This window comes from Gekko japonicus, unplaced genomic scaffold (genome assembly GCF_001447785.1).
Source record: "Gekko japonicus isolate JY-2015 unplaced genomic scaffold, Gekko_japonicus_V1.1 scaffold509, whole genome shotgun sequence".
In the NCBI taxonomy this organism is placed as follows: Eukaryota; Metazoa; Chordata; class Lepidosauria; order Squamata; family Gekkonidae; genus Gekko; species Gekko japonicus.
The window spans coordinates 568,143-587,284 of NW_015168664.1; the positions used below are offsets into that span (position 1 = coordinate 568,143).

Consider the following 19,142-nt stretch of genomic DNA (forward strand, 5'->3'; position numbering starts at 1 on the left):
TGGCTGGCAACCCTAGGCTTGGCAGCAACTTGATGCCATCTCACTTTCATGACTCAAGTAGGCCTGGCTACTTGCTACAGTTCATTAGCAACCACCCTATGAAAGCCAGTGTGATGTAACAGGAGATCAGTTACCCTGGAGATAATGGCTGCTTTGGAGGGTTGAGTCTATGGCATTATACCCTGCTAAGGCTGCTTGCCTCCCGAAGCCTCACTGTCCCATGGCTCCACCCCCAAATCTCCAGGAATTTCCCAACCTGGAGCTGGCAGCCCTAAGGTGAACTGATCTCTGTAGCTGGGAGATCCATTGTGATTCCCAAAGCACTGCCACTGCTGCTGCTGTGGAGGGAGAGGAAGCAGGTGGGTGGCTAGGAGCACCACCAGCACTGCTGCTGCTGCTGTATGGGGTAGGGGAGGAAGCAGATAGGTGGCTGGGAGAGTGATGGGGGCAGAAAGAGAGAGTGCTGGGGTGGGGTAGAAAGAGAAAAAGTGTGAGGTGGGGAGGCAAAAAACAAAGAGAATGACGAGGGGGCAGAAAGAGAGAGGAAGTAACATGCATGGAGGAGAGATAGAGAGTAGGAAAAGGGGGGCAGAAGGGATAAAGTGTGTGAGCTAGGTAGGGGGACAGGGGAGGAAGCAAAGGTGTGAGGAATGGGATAACCACACTGCAAGTTTCTTGTGGGTCTCCACTTGTTTTATGATAAAATGGTAAATGTCTGCCATGTCATTACCATTGCATGGAATGCCATAGATCATGTGCTTGTACCACAGAACAGTTGTTTAAATGTGGGAAGTCAAATTATTTCTGTTAATGAGTAGGGTGCAAATGTTTTTCTGTTAGTGGCAGATTAATCAGAGTATGTGCTTTTGTAAACAACACCTTGTTTCTATGCAAATGCATGTGCATATGGACCTTAGCTACAATCTATGGCTCTGTCACTTGCAAACATTTTAGCACATTCTCTGTTAGCTGTCAGCAGCTTCCTCTTTCCTGACATTACTAATTGTCATAATATTCCAACTGTTGCCTAATCATCCTTTTTGTCACAGACAAATTCATTCAGAAATAATACAGCAGCAAACTAGCAGCAGTATCTTAAGCATACTGATTCACACCAGTAAGTAGCCCTCATACAAACCCCATGGGAGTGTGCTGGGTTGCTAAATTACAGCCTGGAGACACTCTTGTGGAACCACTACTTGTATAATCTGACACCTCCATGTGGTAGCTATGTTGCTCTGCAGTAGAACAGCTAGATTCGAGAGTAATCTGATGAAAGGAAATTTGACTCTCAAAAGCTTGTACTTCCCAAAATCTTGTTGGGTTCTAAGGTGCTACTGGACCCAAATCTAGGTGTTCTACTGCAGATCAGCATGATTACTCTCTGAAACTGCAGACCAACATGTCTGCTCTCTGAAACGAGCTCTATTTGGTACCTATACATGTGACTGTACTTCAATTTATGCTGTCAACTGACCTTTCCATATACAAGGAGTCTTCACTTGAAGCCTGGATGTGAATCAAGTGGAATGCTTGCTTGCTCCCAATGTGCTCTTAAAAGGGCTACTGTCCTTTGGATGAACATCTTTTCTATGTAAAACTAGATGCTCAGTAGATCTTGGAAGAACATCTTGTATCATTTAAAGATATTTGGCATCAGTAATGAATATAAGTGAATATTTTTGGATTTGACCTTTTAGGGTTCTCTTATTATCTTGTCCTTAATCCATCTGGCTTGGTAACTCTTGGTGTATCGTAATGATCTTTGAATAAAAAGGTACAGAAAGCATAACAACCACAGTGGCTGATTTTTAGGGATGGGCATGAACTGGAAAAATTCAGTTCGATTCATGGTTTGTGGCATGCCCTGTTCACGAACCACAGACCATCATGAACTTTTAGCCATCTCACAAACCAGTTTCTGAGGCAGTAGAATAGGCCCCCAGCATGCTAGAGACATCATACTTGAAGAGAATCTTTGTCTGACTCTCCTCTACCAGCCCTCCTAGTTGTGGCTTTGAAATTATGTAAACATTTTGATTGAGTGGGGACAGTCTGTCTGGAAATATTTCTGCTCATGAACTGGCACGAACCTCCACAAACAGCTTGAAAGTTAGTGGAAAGTTCATGCCGGGTGATCTGCCATGAATTTGCCTTCATGAAGCATGAACCGCCCAAAATTCATCATGAACTGTAGTCCATGAGCTGGTTCGTGCCCATCCCTACTGATTTCCCCAAGTTTGTTTTCATTATTTTTGCCAGCCTGTTTTCCTTGGGAACCTGAATCCTCCATGCAGAAGTGTCTCATTCATAGAAGGTAGGAATGGGCAAAGACTTTACCCCTGTACACATGACTCTTCCACTTGTTAAATGAACATGCAGAGAGGCCTGTATACACAACCCCTCCATGGGTTGACTGATGAATGGAGAGGGAGAGTGGGCATGAGCCTGCTGGCCCTGCCCCCCTGCCTCTATGTGATTGCTGGCTTGTGCTCAGAGGCAGTGTCCATATATATTCTCCTTCCCTGTGATTGGCAGCATTCAGAAAACAGCATTACAGAGGGATCATACATACAGTTGGACACTGTCTCCCCACATAGGTGCTGTGTTCACAAGCTGCCAATCATGAGGGAGAAAGGGGCAGGGCCAGCACACTCATGCCCATTCTCCCTCTCCATGCACCAGTCAACCCATGGAGGGGTTGTGTATACAGGGCTTTTCAAGCATGAAGTCATAAATAATGACCCAAGTGAGAAGAATTCAAACCTGCACAGTAGACTGACTACAATGCAGGGACGTTTGTGCCATACTTTATAAGTTACAGATTCAGAAATGTTTCACAACATATTTCAAAATGAACTTCATATGAGAATGACCCAAGAAAATGGCAGAAACACAATATGGATCACAGGTCCCGGAGAAGAGGCCCCTGTTAACGTTTCTATAAAGCCACCTTGAAAAAGAGCCAAAGATCTTGCATTAAGCATACAGTAGCAATGCCTCTGTAGTGGCTTCTCTAAAGGATGGCAGCAGATAAGTTTCACAAATATGACAGTCAACAATGACAGAGATTACATTCCGAAATATTTATATTAGTTGCCATTTTCTGCCCTATTACTTCAGAATACCTTGCCACTATTTTCTCCCAGAAGAAATACACAGATTTCCACCATTTTCTCAAGGCACCATTTCAGAAAATGAACCAGAAAATTGCACCTCCAATAATCTTCAGCCTTTCAGAGCTGCTGTAGCTATGTTCCTTTTCAAACACATCTCTTTCTTCCTAATCTGCATGTCTAATCTGCACTCCTCCCCCATTTCTTTCTCATCTCCTATCAGGTCTTTCCTATTTTCATACCTTTCCATGATAGATTCTCCAATAGCCGACTCCTTCCTTGGTTCTTTTTGCCTATCTACCACATATGTATGCCCACTTTCTCCTCAGACAGGTTTTGTTCTACCGTCTACCTTTGCCTTTCTCCATACATCTGGGAGACAAGATTACTGCACCCACAACATTCCTCCAGAGAGTAGTCTTAAATTCTGTATTAGCTCTTCTTCATATTAATTCTGACTCATGCTATATAAAAACAATCAGTAGTTCAAAATGCCTCGGAAAAACTCTGAGAGGGCATGGTTTTTTTTAAATTAAATATTAAAATGGGTAGCACAATCAATATTTGTATATAATTCAATTAAAAATTCAGCCAAGCTCATTTTCTGAATGCTTTCTGTGTGACGTGTGTTGCCTCTGAATTGGTAGCATTTGGCAGGATTTTTAGGAGCTCTTAATGCAGAATTTAAGATACATTGTGACTAAAATACATTCCCACACACCTCTCTTCCCTATCCCTATTGTGCACCTACCCCCCCGTAAACTGTTTTGTTATTCTTTATAGTCAATGTGTTGAATAAGACAAAATGATTTTATATAATAAAGAAAATGAAGATGAGGTGAACAAGCAATTTTTTTAAAAAGTTTACTTGCTGACTCATTTTTAGGAAATTTGAAGGCCAGCACTGATAGTAAAAATACTGAGCATGGGACAAAAGGAAAAGTGTGAAAGAGAATCACACAAGAAGCTTAAAAAGAGGCAATGAGGATAATGCAAATAGTGGTGACAGTGTTGTAGGATGAAGAACATGCAAAGCTGAGGGATGCATGTGTAGCTAGATTATGTCTACCAATGGCCCATACATTCCTTTTCTAGGCATGACGGGGGGGGGGTCATTGTTGAAATCTGTTAGCAAATATGTTTTCACTGTATCATAAATTATTATGCAATACTACCTTGAATTCATTATTTGCCCATTTTGTCTGCTTAAACTCATAAACTGCTGCTTTACAAGTATGAGTAGAATGGCTTAGGGTTACCAACCCTCAGGTGAGGCTTGGAGATCTCCTGGGACTACACCTGAGCTCCAGATGACAGAGATCGGTTCCCCTGGAGAAAGTGGTAGCTTTGGAGGGTGGATTGTATGTAGGGTTGCCAGTTCCTGGGTGAGGGTACTCCTGGAGATTTGGGGGTGGAACCTGGAGAGGACATGGACCTTAGTGGGGTACTATGCCATAGAGAGACAGTGTGGTGTAGTGGTTAAGAGTGATGGACTCTAATCTGGAGAACCAAGTTTGATTCTTCACTCCTCCACATGAAGCCATCTGGGTGACCTTGGGACAGTCACAGTTCTCTCAGAGCTCTCTCAGCCCCACCTACCTTACAGGGTGTCTGTTATGGGGAGAGGAAGGGAAGGAGATTGTAAGACACTCTGAGACTCCTTCGGGTAGTGAAGGGTGGGGTATAAAAACCATCTCCTCCTCTGCCGCCTCCTCCTCCTTCCGTCCATTTTCTCCAGGGGAGCTGATCTCAGTAGTCTGGAAACAAGCTGTAATCCTGGTGGATCCCCAGGTCCCACCTGGAGGCTGGCATCCCTAACTGTATGGCATTATACCCTACTGAGGTCTCTCCCCTCCCCGAGCAGCACCCTCCCTAGGCTCCACCCCCAAATCTCCAGGAATTTCCCAACTCAGAGTAAGCAACCAAAGAGTGACACTAATGTAATTTAGTGAAGATGCAACTTCTGATTTATACAAACTGTACTTTCTACTCGCTGGGTATATCAGAGTGCCTTTAATTATCTTTAGTTTTAGAGTTTGCCTGTTTAGCTCAAGATCACACAAAACTTGTGATCTTAGGTCTGGATGCCTCAGTTTAATCTTCACTATGTTACTCATCTCTGAAATGCTTGGGGACCCTGGAAGGTGCTATTGAAAGGTTAGATTGGTACCACACACACACACAATAAAAACAATGGTGGGGCTGACTGTCCAAGAGGGGTGATCAGAACTCTTGTTGAAAACCATTTCTAACCCCCCCCCACAATGTAGAGACAGTAAAAATTTGCTTCCGACTGCAGCAAGCCGTATGTGCCAGTGGCACATTCCACCAGCCACCCCTCCTTACTGCAAAAAGCTTCCTCCAAGCTTATAAAACAGCCCAATTAGACTGATTAAACCAAGGCGAGCCACTGTAGGCTGAAATTGCAGCTGGGCCCAGACAACCAAAGGGTGCCTCAGGGTCACGGAGTAATAGAAAACACAGCCCCTCGGCGAAAGGAAACCTTGCGCTATGAACTGTTCAGATGAGCCTAAGCCTGACTGCAGAAGCAGACAGTTTATTGGGCTGCTCTGTACAAATCCCCCATACACAAATAATGGCACTCTTTCCACCATATCACCTTAATGTACTGCTGCCTCAAGGTCAGTTTTTCTCCTTAATGAACATAGTGAAACTGGAATGGAAACCACCACAATCATCTTGATGGGGTCCAAGCGGCAACAGCATTAACAAGAAAATACCTTCCTACCCTTTATTGTATTCTTTGTTCATTTTTAATATAAACATTTCTTTTCAAGTGGCTAATATTTCAATTCAGGTTGGCGTTCTTTCTTTTTTGCATTGCTGTGATTTGGGCTGCACTTTACATTTTATTCTTCACAAGTGGCTGCAAAACGGCAAGTCTCATTATGGCTTGTCTACAAGCTTAATGACAGCTCTGACTTGAAAAAAAAATATATTATACACCTAAGGAAAAATGAACATTCTCCATCAAGTGCATTCTCAGAGGTTGGCTGGAGAACCCAGATTCCAAATTCATATGCAGCCCTAGAAATGTCTAATTTCAGTGTAACACAGAGCATACTGTTCATGCCACCGGAGTCGGTGGAACATGAATTTTGCTCAGAGTAGGAGATGGACAGAGACCTCATAAAGTGCAGCGTATAGGAACTGCAGTCCTCACCGTGAATGAAACACATTATTCAGCAGAGTGAAATATAATTATGATCCTATGATAACATGTTTCATTTGACTGAATATGACTGGGTCATGAAACACTGATGCTAGTGTAGTGGTTAAAAACCTAATTATGAGTCAGGTAATCCCCCCATTTTTATTTTGTGTCTAAAGAAACAATGAATACTCTCCATCAGCCACTTTCCAGTGTGGTGTAGTAGTCAGCAAACCAGGGTTCCAGTACCTTTCAACCAAGAAACTAATTGGCGAACCTGAGGCCAGTCATGTTCTCTCAGCCTAATCTAGTGCACAGGGTTATTGTGAGGATAAAATGGAGGAGTATAGAGCTGTGTGCAGTGTTCCCTCTAAGCTGAGTTAGTGTGAGCTAGCTCACAGTTTTTTAGCATCCAGCTCACACATTTTTGTCTTGGCTCAGGAAGGATGGCTCCAGAGCAAACTAACTGATGCAGTAGCTAAGTCACTTGCTCAGAACTTTAATGCCAGTAGCTCACAAAGTGGGATTTTTGCTCACAGGACTCCACAGCTTAGAGGGAACATTGGCTGTGTGTGCCACCCTGAGCTATTTGGATAAAGGGTGGGATAAAAATGTGATAGATGATAGGTGACAGAGGTGAAAATTGTTTAACTTCAGCTGGCCATCTGTAATAACAGCAAACCTTACAGTGTTGCCGTTACTGAGACAATGTATATGAAGCATTCTGAGCACTCAAAAATGTGCTATATAAATACAAAGCATTATTATCCATAGGACTATGTATTGGATTTACAATGGATTGATCTTGCATCATCGCAGAGTAAGCCCTGAACCCACTTTTTCACACTCACAGAGAAGTCTGTTAAGATTACTCCTGCATTTATAGTTCTGGTACTAATGCCATGATCTCAGGTACAGTGAAATCAGTACCATTTCTAAGGGAGCAAGTACAGAATACCCATCTACAAGGAACATCTCATTGTCTTTGTAGGACCAGGGCCCGTGTGTTCTTCAACCTATTTTGCAGACAGAAACTCTGGGAGCCAAAACTGAATCCACTTGAAATAAGTGGGACTGTTGCCATTGACCACTGTGGGTTTTGGGAATGCCCCTTGGTTTCCCTGTTCCTTATCTGATGTCATTTTGTCTTATATGCCTTCATTTTAATAACATCTGTATCTGCATGGATGCAGCACATGGGAACAATTTGTGATAAATGATTTTTGAAAAGAAAACAGTCTCTATGCAAGGACTGTTATCATTTGTTAAAACTGGAGAAAAGATTACAGCTGCAGTTTTCTATAAACAATGGGCGTTATCTATCTCACCCCCATGTGTTTCATGAACAAAATATAACTTCTGGCATCTAGAATTGCTTCTTGCAGTTGATTTCATGAAACTGCAGAACAGACCTTTCAGAAAATAACATATCACTTATCTATTAAAATACACATACTCCCGTCCCTCAGTAATAAAAAATGCTTTGTTTGCAAAGAAATGCAAAATAAACAAGGCAGTGTCGTATACTGAAAGAACCTGAATTGAAGTTGGAGTGCACAGACTCTTGTTCCACACAGATCCCTTAATCAGCTGCGATGAGATTAAGGTTTGTATAATGTGAAACCTTTACATTCCTCCACCAAGAGAATTTGGTCCAGCAAAAGGTATATTGGTAACTTTTCCTGTTTTGCACATGTTAATTTCTGGTTGAGAATTTATCGTAGTAGAATCCATGCATGTATGATTTTGCGTTTTCGGAGGGGAGGATTAAGAGCAAATCTATACATGCATGTTTATAGTTCTGTTACTCCAATACTGAGTGATGGTTTGTGGATTTGTAAGAGCTGACATAGAACAAAAGATAGAGATTTCATATCATTTCAGACCTAATGGTAGTTTACAGTTTTAGCAGAATGCCTTCAATTATCATGAAGCAATGAGACACTGCGTATCTCTGCAGAGGTGTTTTGTGTGTGTGTGTGATACACATAAATGAATCATGCTTTACTCCTCCTCCTCTAAGCAAAGGACGTTGAAGTTCAGAGCACTAAAGTAAATTTAGGTCCTGCCATTTATTTCAGTGAGGTGTACTGTGAACTAAACATGAACTGAAATCAACGAATCTTATTTTCAGCAAAGGTTGTAACTTTAATCATACTTATTTGGAAGTAAGTCCACTGAAATTGATAAGACTTACTTTCAAGTAAAGATAGGATCAAGATGAAAATATGTATAGAATTGGTTTTTAAGTCAGTATCAGGTTGATATTTTAAAAAGTGTTTTCATACAAAACCACAACAATAACTCTAGATACCAAACTAGGTGGAAATATCCAGAGTTCTTCAGATTATTTTGTATTAGCACAGATTTAAAAAATGAAAACATCCAATTGCTGTTCTGGAGAGATATTTGGAGATAAATGTGATACGTAAACTGATTTCATTTCTAGAGTAATTCCCCACTGCTGATGTCCGATTACTTGTTTTAATTACTTTCAAATATTGATTTCAGAGGGTTCAAGACTGGTCCTTCTTTATGATGTTTGAGATCTGCCTCCATGATTGGTTAAGTGCTCTTTCTGTTTCTATATGTGAAGCCCCACAAATGTGGAAGAATAAACTGCATTTGACTTGACTGTACTCTTCACCAACACCACTGGTTGGCCAGTTTTTAATCCCACTGACTTTAGGGGTGATCACGCTGGATGGAGCAGAACAAAGTGGAATAATATAGATATTTAAACAACAGGTTTGTCTATATGAGACTCGAAAGCAAGAATGGGGGTGGAAAGTCATTTTGTTTTCTTTCTTAGTTGAAATGGGCTCAGTTAGAAGGATGCTGTGCATTTCTTCTACTCAGGTAAATTCTGACCTCATCTCTAGATGTTTAGTGTGTGTTTGTATAGAGTCATATTTACAAGTCTCATAGAATCCTACATAGAATCTAGGCAAGGAGACGTTTATTACCTTAATTCTGCTTGATAATACAAAAAAGGAGGCTTTCCCCCACACGCCTGGAGAGGCATGGCAAAAGACTCACCTCCACCATTGTTTGTGGTCCAGGAGGTGGGGATGGTTGGAAGGGGGCTTGTTTGGCTGCATGGTCCCCTCAGGCTATGCAAAAAGCATGAGCCGGTTCCCCCCCTCGGCATGCCACGTCATGCAGCATGTCAGAGGGCAGGCACAGGCAGCAAGAGCCCAGGGGCTACTTAAGCAAGCCCACACACGTTCCTCAGCCTCTTTTTTCCTGGCTTGCTGGCTTTTCCACCCACCCATCCTTGTATGTTGGGCGGGTGGGCATGTGTTACTTATTTTTTGTTCTTACTGTCACAGCTTAGTGGTTTAGGTATGGGGATGGATCTGTTTGGGGAGGAGGCTGTGCCTGTGTGCCTGCCTCCTCCATTTGGGGGGGCTCCCATAAGGGGCCTTGGGGTGTGGAGCCCCTCAGCCCCATGCCCAGGCAGGGGCTTCTGGCTGGCTTACACCACCAGGTGGCAAGGAGACCAAGTAGATCCTGGCCACCCATGTGTGTCCCATTATCTTGCCACTTGGCGGGCTGGGAAAGGGGTTCATCAGGTCAGCAGGCAGGTCGCCAGATGCTGTGTATGCGTTATTCTTTCCCATGACTCACCCTCTACCCCTCCTTGAACCTCCTTGAACAATCTGGCATTGCGCTTATTGTATTTATTTACATTATTGTAGTCAGCCCTTTTCACTTGGACTCAAGGTGGGTTACACAGCACTGCAACTGACGGATGGAACATTCAATAATCAAGGCAACAGGGTTAGGATTGTAGAACCAACCAGAAGTCTAAAAAAAGAACTGAAGCAAAGCATAAGTATTAAGATGACTCATTAAATGATGCAAAATTCCATAGTAGGACCCTAGTTTTAACAAGCGATACGCAGTAGTATAGACGACAGTCCCTAACAATTTTTCTAAGTAACTTTGTGAATCATTTAGTACAGTGCTGTTCCTCCTCAGAAATATTTTATTTTAGCTTGAAATCCCAAAAGTTTATTTTTAACATCTGTGTAAATGTTCTGGGATGTAAAAAGCAATATTTTTAAAAAGCTGATTTTCATGCTCAAATTTAAAAATTGGCAAAAAAGGCACAAATAGTCTATAGATCGAGTTGTTTGTAGACTGCAAGCATCAAATCTTAGGTCCTTTCTAAATACTGCCAACACCAGCCACTGTCAGCATGTGAAAGGTGAATTATCCTCAAACTTGAATTTAGGGTATGGTAGTACTGCATTTTTTAATTAGGCTATCCGGTCTCCAAATTCACTGAAATGGATTCCAAGATCAAAGGAAATCCCTCCAGTCTTGTGTCCAGCCCTCCCCCTTCTTTTCCTTCCTTGAGATAGTAGATGAATTGGGATATTGAACAATACCAAGAAATTTCTCCTACCCCCAAATCCATTAATAGAAAAAAAAAATGAAAAGCATCAGATGTATGAGAGGGAAATTTGCCTCTAAGAAATGCTGCTGAAATGGCCTTGAAATATATTACATTCAAAATCCCTTTGATCTGGGGGGGGGGTTTTTTCCGGTTGCGCATGTTCCATTGGAAACTGTGTTGTTAATGAAAATAAATGGGGAGGCGGGGGTTTTATCTTGGGAGAGCTCTATCGGATGCTGGTGTAGCTTGGGCTGCCGTTGCCAGCTTGAGTCTGAAGGCAATGTGCAATGATTGATGGCACTGCAAGAATCAATGTACCATCCATGTGATGATCTCCCTATCGGCAAACCCTCGCTTTCTCCCTTTCCTCAGAATGAAGGAATGCAAAACACATCCTGGCTTTCTGAAGGTTGTTCTACAAACTGAGCTCTCTCCTTTTTTAAAAAAGGAGACTCGTGGAGAGACAAAAAATGAAAGAGACATTGTGTTAAAAAATAAACCCAAAACTGGAAGTCTTCTGATGTAATGCAAGGTTTTCCATTTGCCCCATCAGAATTCCATATGATTCATTTTGTACTGATCCAACAAAGACCTATTTACTTAACTGCCGGCATAAAAACACATTTGCACAATGTGATGCACTAGCTAGAAAAGTGGCTTACACAGAGCAAGATGAGTAAATGAGTAAATAATTGTCTACACACAATGCACTGTGTTCTGTGTAGCAGAAGAGCACCCCACCACTCCAGATTTGCATATTGGTATAGCAATCTATACCATTTGCATATTGGTATAGCAGTTTTGGATGGGAAAAGTCCATTTTTTCTTGCTGTTACCTGAATAAGAGGGCTTGGACGTTATCTAGTAATATTACCTGGCACTATCTGGCAATATTTGTGCTGGAGTTCAGTCAACAAAATTGTGTGGGTTGGCTTATTTACTTGAGCCAGCTACACAATTCTACCCCTCCCCAAAGGTCCCTGCTTTAGTGCCAGTTCAATTTACTAGTATATGGGGTATATGGGGAAGCCTGTTTTAAGACAGGACAGTGCAGAGGACTGGTGTAGACAGTCCCTGAGTGCATAAAAGTCTAAGTATATACTTCTAGGAATACAAATCACTCAGCAGCATTCAGTTCTAGAGAAGCCACCTTCTTTAACATGGCAACACTCATACCTTCGCCAATGTCAGATTGATATAAGCTAATTTACATCATTTCAAAAATGATGGCCTATCACCTTTTGGCAGAGTAATGCATTGTTAGCAACCTATGCAAACACTTTAAACTGTATAACATAAGAAAAGAAGAGAAGCCATGTTGGATCGGGCCAGTGGCCCACCCAGTCCAACACTCTGTGTCACACAATGGCCAAAAGCCAGGAGCCATCAGGAGGTCCACCAGGGGGGCCGCAACTCCAGAAGCCCTCCAACTGTTGCCCCTCCCCAAGCACCAAGAATACAGAGCATCAATGCCCCTGACACAGTGTTCCATCTATACCTTGTGGCTAATAGCCACTCATGGACCTCTGCTTCATATGTTTATCCAATCTGCTTTTGAAGCTATCTATGCTTGTAGCTCCACCACTTCCTGCAGCAGTGAATTCCATGTGTTAATTACTCCTTGGGTGACGAAGTACTTCCTTCTATCTGTCCTAAACCCACTGCTCATTAATTTCATTGTGTGCCCACGAGTTCTTGTATTGTGAGAAAGGGAGAAAAGTATTTCTCTCTCTACATTTTCTATCTAATGCATAATTTTGTAAACCTCTATCACGTCACCACTCAGTCATCATTCCTCCAAGCTAAAGAGCCTTAACCTCTTTAGCCTTACTTCATAGGGAAGGTGTTCTATCCCCATAACCATTTTAGTTGCTCTTTTCTGCACCTTTTCCAATGCTCTAATACCATTTTTTGAGATGCAGTGACCAGAACTGTACATAGTACTCCAGATGAGACTGCACCGTAGATATATACAGGGCTGATTTGTTTTCAATCCCCTTCCTAATAATCAGGAGCATAGCATTTGTCTGTTTTATTGCAGTCACACAATGAGTTGACATATTCAGTGAGTCATCTACCATGACTCCAAGAACTCTCTCCTGGTCAGTTACCACCAGATTGGATCCCCTCAATGTATTTTTATAGTTAGGTTTTTTTGCACTTGCCCACATTGAACCTCATTTGCCATACGGATGCCCACTCCTCCAGCCTCAACAGATCCCTCTGGAACCCCTCACAGTCTTCCCTGGTTCTCAGTGCTCTGAACAACTTAGTGTCATCTGCAAACTTAGCCACTCCACTGCTTACTCCCAAGAATGGGAGATAATAAACCAATGAGCTCAGAATGGAACACTTAAGTATGCTAATTTTTTTGCACTGGTTGCTCTCTTCTCAATTTGTATGTGCAAAAGTAGGTATCCCTCTCTGAACGCAACATCATCTATAATGTCTTTAATATTTTTAGCTAGCCTGATCCATGAACCTTTACATTTTTTGCTTACAATAATTGACTGACAATTGCAGCAGTTTTTAACCAGTGTTTGATTTACCCAAAGGTAATTTATTTGAATCACAGCCAATACTGGAAATGTGGGTTTGTCTGTGTGTGCGGGATTGCAATCCTAAACATACTTCCTTGAAAGTAAATTCTGCTGAAACCACTGAAGTTTACTTTCAAGTAAATGTGTTTAGAATTTTGTATGAAACTTTATGTTTAGATATGGAAAGATTAATCCATGGTTCACAGCCTGCAGGTGGAGAATGAAAATTATTATTGTTCCTTTGCAATGCTGTAAAAACCCTATAGATAGTGGGCAATAGAAAAACCAGTGAAGGAAACAACAAACAGAGGCAATCTATGTAAAATAACTACAAAAAAGAACAAAGAGTCTTGTGGCATCTTAAAGAATAATGAATTTATTGTGGCATCATAAGCCAGAGTTCACATTGTCAAATGCACAACAAGCTCTTACATAGATGCTTAGGTTATAATAAATGTGGTTATTTTGATAGTGCCACAATATTCTTTGTAATTTTAGCTGCAATGGACTAACATGGCTACCCCTCTGAAAGAATGAGAAAGCTGATTCTGTGAACTCTTCCTTAGACGCCTTAAGGCCCAGTGGGCCTTAAGGCTTAGCCAGTGTAATTGTTAACACAGCTTTAAATTAAAACACTCTGGTGACAGTAAACAAAGAAATTATCTGAAAATCAGAATACAATGGACCTGGTGGTCATTCACTATTATTTTGACTATTCAAACTGTCCTTTTGGAGTAAAAAACCCTACCTCCATTTGGACGTATAGAACTGTAATTTAGAGAGTATCTGCTTATCATCTGACTGCTTTGCTTCTCAAAGGACTTTGCTGCAGAGTAAAGTAAAACTCCTTGTTTTTCATGAATCCATACATTGCAGTTAGCTGCATACAGAGGTTTGTGTTTTGGCTTAGAAATAACTACCATTAACACTGGTTTTTAATATGGTGTGGAGCAGAAATGCAGAACGACTTTTCTGCTTGCTTTCCAAATTAACGCCGATTAGTCATCATCGGGGACTTCTCACCAGGCATCAATGAACATGTACATTCAGATGCTGGAAATGCTAATCTTATTGGACCAAATGAGCAATGTCATGAGACTCTGGCTTCCATAAAGGTGACAGCATGAGCCTTTTTTGGCGGGGACTTGGAGCAGCTACAGTGTACTGCCTCTTCCATGGCCATGAGTTGAGTCATTTTGTGGAGCAAGCAATGAACCCCTCACCCTCTAGGTCTCTGGCTCAGATCTAATGTATGTCTGCAAATGAATCTGAAAAGTGCTCTCATTTTATTCTTTAGAAATCTGACTCTGTGTAGAATGCAGTTGATAAAGATGAAGTCATACACATAGAACATAACAAAGGTGTGTTCTGAATATTTACCCTAAACTCTTAATCATGAAGGAATTTTTAAAAATCTGAGATCATAAAAGACAGAGAGGTGCCCATTAACTTCATAACAAAAAATAAAATAAAATCCCCCCATGAAGCCCTCCCAAGATACCTCCCAAGAACACCTTCATGACCCTGGTACTTCTTCAGGAGAAGAGCTCTATATAGGAGGAGCAAAGATTGGATTGGGTTGTTGCTCTGTGCTGCATATATGAGCTTCCCAGAGCATCTTGGTGGTTGCTGCTGGGAAAAAAATGTAAATCTGATCTAGCAGGGCAGTTCTTACATCTTACCAGAGGCCAACAGAGATACAAGCGGTAATAATCACAGCCACATTAGGCCACATGTAGTATGTTAGACCAGGTGGGGACAAACTGGTTCCCAATATTGGTATGCACTACTATAAAATTTAAAATAACTTTTAGGTAAAAGCAGGCTCCTCAAAACAGAAAGTCAACAAGGCTCCCACCCATATCGTGTATGAAATGTTCCTTTTAAAAAGGGGGACGCTCTACAGGCACGTCCTGTGAAATCTCTTTTGCTGTCCTACTTGTAGGATTCACCGCACCATTATTCAGCATTGCAGAGCTGCATTTCCGTGAATCAAATGGACAAGCCTTTTGTTTTCATTCATTTCCAAGGATACAGTACAGTAAGTAGATCAATGATCTTGTGTGAAATGGAAGGGATTTTTTTAAAAAATACGTATGCCTCTTATCTATTACAATGCATTTTCAATGGAAATCAATAGTAAATAGGCAAATATCAGTTACAGTTCACCCAACAAGTTCGTCAAACTGTTAGCAAGTTACAGCAAGCATGCCCAATCAGGCAAGCTTCAGTACCATTCTTAGCATGGATTCATCATTACAAGAGGCCCAATTCATCTACAGTTTAAATACGACAATTTCTCCGAATTTGGGGGGTGTTCTTGGTGCAACAGAGCCTTGGATGTTTCTGTTCCAGTAAGCCCAGCCCAACAAAACTATTTACTTGACTGTAGGGAAGTTACTCTGAATTGATTTCAGCACCAGAGAACTAATAACTAGTCTCTATCCAATGCTTATGGTTAGCATTTAAAAGTCCCAATATTTATCTTCATCAATACACATTCTAACCCATGTTTGGTCTTAAGTAGGTCTCTGAAAAGCTGGCATACAAATATTCTTAGTAAAATACATATGTTTGTAATATTTCAGCTCTTTCAAAAATGGTTAAGGGGTTCCACAGCTCGAGTTATCACTGATGGTCTTTTTTATGAATCGTAAGCAGCATTCCACACAATGGGAACTCAATTGAGACTATCATGAAAGTACTGCAAATTCTAAAGCAAAAAGATGTCCATTTTGGTAGATGAATGGGTGATGAAATTATGTTTGTTTGGCAGATAGACTTACAGAAGTGTCAATATCTCTGCATTAACTGGTGGCAACATTCTAGATGCTGCATTTAAGGATGCAATGAAAGTGAGCTTTTTGGGTAGAATAAATAAATAAATGCCCTAGCTTTACAGAATTATGCACAGAGATCTGCTGGAAGACTGGCCTATGAATTTGCCAAATACAAATGCCATTTCCTTTCTCAACTTAGCTACAGCAGTTTATTCCAGTTATAGAATGAAACAGCTACAGTGTATGCAGGCACACAAATATGTATACGAATACCAGTAAAGGAACTTCTTGCATAAAAGGCTGTTGCGAATAAACTTCAAAAACGCTCCAAGTGTAACAGAAACAAATATTATATTGGCAATATCATAATGTTTGCAATCACACACCAGATGTTATTTGTCCCTACAGATTTAGGAGGTTTTTAATGGCTTACAGAAGGCCTTATGTTTAAACAGAAGCTAAGCTTTCTTCTCTCCTGTAATCACTAGATACATTTCCCCCTCCCTCTTTATTTTTTTTATTTTTCAGACTACTGACGCAGTGTTTACTCTTACTCCTATCCCAAAATACTTTCACTTGACAAACAGGCAAGGAGAGTGGCCATGATATCTCCATGATAGATTATAAATTTACTGCATATTTCTGTTCTATGATAGATGATTAGATTACTAGGTTGTTGTCCTTTAAGTATTGTGTCTCACCCTCCATGCAAATAATTGACTTATATTCACCCCTCAACTGTCCTTCATCTACTACATGGAAATCTCAAAACATTATTTGGAAATGATGCTATTATTGGGGGGGGGGTTGGCTTCAAAAGTCATAGACAGCAACAGGAACAGGTAGAAGCTTCTTTCTACAGGCACTGTTGCTTCTGAAAAGATTGGAAGACAAGAGCTGAAGGTTGTTTCGGATTCTTTCTACCAAGAATATTAAAAAACACCAAAATATGTGAAGCTTAATGCCTTTGTTTTCAGTCTCTAGGGAGAAATGTAAATCTAACATCCACAGTCTAAAACTCTTATGGAAGTCAACCACACTCATCTGAACAGGATCCTTCCAAATGAGACTATATGAATGTGTCATTTAAAATATGGCAAACATAAAATGCACAAATTTCAGTCTGCAACAATATGGGGAAATGGTAATGTAGATCTACATTTTATTCCTTTGCTTTGTAGTGGCCCTCCCACAAGATAACTGTCCCTAGAATACTACTCAGACCTTTTCAAACTTTAACTGGAAACACATTCTAGTTTCTCTTCAGAAGCATTAATAACACTATAAACTTGTCAAGGAAGCAATTTTAGATATAATTCATCTTATTAACTTCCTTTTAAAAAATATTGCACATCATTCGCCAAGATGAGAGGTTTTCTTTACATGTCAGTATTACCTGTTTGCCATCCTGTCTGGAGCATACTTTTACCATATTCCCTATGAAATCTTCATTTAAAAGACAAAGAATCAAGATTACGGCACCCCAAATGCTCATAATTTCATAAGGAAAGGTTAGTGTCCTAAACTCAGCTCCAGTCAATGGCTAACTGTGTGCAGCACTGCATCCCATTCCCCCCTGTTATGAAGTATTATACATAAAAGCTTTGAAAATGTAATTTTCATAATGTGACCTCTGGCAGGGACAAATATACTTCTTCTTGGAGGCCCAAGCCTTTGATTTTTATGAATCAAAAGATTGGAAACGCTTCCAGCGCTGACCTTGACATGCTTACACAACAAAGCCAATTAATCCTCAAAATCAACAAATTGTAAAAATTCATTTATGTTAAATTAAAACAGATGGAAAGAGTAGTAATGGTATTGGCAATGTTTATAAACAGAATAATGGTATAGCCATGTGTGTGTTTGTATAATGGCATGATTCAGCATTCTTTATCAAAACACAAGATTGTGCTCTTCGAAAACACATGGAGGGTGAAGTGTTCCGGTCATGCAACTCAAATGAAGTGGAAGATTGATGAACCCTGCAGGCTGTGCAAGAAGCATCGGTTCCCAAATGCATGTCTGTTACCACCACAGAAGATTATTCATTCTCACACAGCCGGAATCTTACTTGTGAGCTATTTCCCTTTCCCGTTTGTTTAATAAGAGCGTTTAAGAGAGAAACGTAGCAGTACGTGGCATCTCATAAAGTTATGAGATAAATCAGAAACGTACACAATCTTGGCTTCTTGAAACAGGTGAAGTGAAATGTTAAACCCAACAAAAAGCAAACTTTTGTAGAAAGTTTAAAAAAACCAACACGTTTTCATAGCACGGAAATATTAGAACTAAACCTGTTGAGCTGAACAGGAATAATCCACCAGGTATAAAGAGATTCCTTCCTTAAAACTGGATTATAAATAGATGATAGGGCCATAATCCACTTTATTCACCTTAACTTTCATTTTAAAAAAAGAGAGACGGAAAATGAAATATTTAGTTTCGTGGAGTACAAGTGCAACCTCTGCAGTCGCCACTAGTTGTCGCATTCCTACCAGTTTGAGCACCTGGTATTTTCAGCACTGCGGTTACAGACACAGAGAATGCAGTGCTAATTACACCGAGTAACTCATAAAGCTGTCAGAAGTCCTTATATTCAGGATTAAACAATGAGAAACAGAAAACAATGAAAGCCTTAAAAAAAAAAAGGTATGTGGGTGTCCCAAATGATGACTTGAAAGTGTTCTCAGAAGCAGGCTTCAACCGAGGAAACATACCAGAGCTATCATCGCAATCTCAAAACACATACAGCCCCTACCTCAGTGGTTTTTAAAAACAGCCTACCTGAAGAATACTATGGTCTCCCAAAGGTAGACTCCAAGTGCATTGAGGTTACACATTTTTTCAGATCAGATGAATTTGTAGTCCACGAGTCAGGAAAAAATAAATAAATAAATTGGCACTTAAAAAAACCCCAAAAAACAGCCCGAATAAAATGGTGGCAATTTCCTCTTTCCCCCCCTTTAAATAGAATCCTTTGTAGCTAGAGGTGAGGTGGGCAAGAGGAACGAGCTGAGCTTAGGCGGGTTGAGGAATTCAGGACCCTGGACAGGAAACCACCCCCCCACGTTTCAGCACCTTGGAGAGAAAAATTGGCATTTAAACTCCGGCGCTGCTCTGCGTGGA

General features: G+C 40.8%; 1 protein-coding gene across 1 annotated transcript in view; it reads right to left on the minus strand.

Annotated features, from left to right (window-relative positions):
- GLRA1 (glycine receptor alpha 1) overlaps positions 1–18,856 on the minus strand; it is a 114,324-nt gene extending 95,468 nt beyond the window's left edge. Inside the window, exon 1 of the mRNA XM_015415290.1 lies at positions 18,801–18,856. Within this exon, the coding sequence (XP_015270776.1) occupies positions 18,801–18,856 (56 nt within the window). The remainder of the gene's footprint in view (positions 1–18,800) is intronic.
- Between the last annotated feature and the right edge of the window lie 286 nt (positions 18,857–19,142).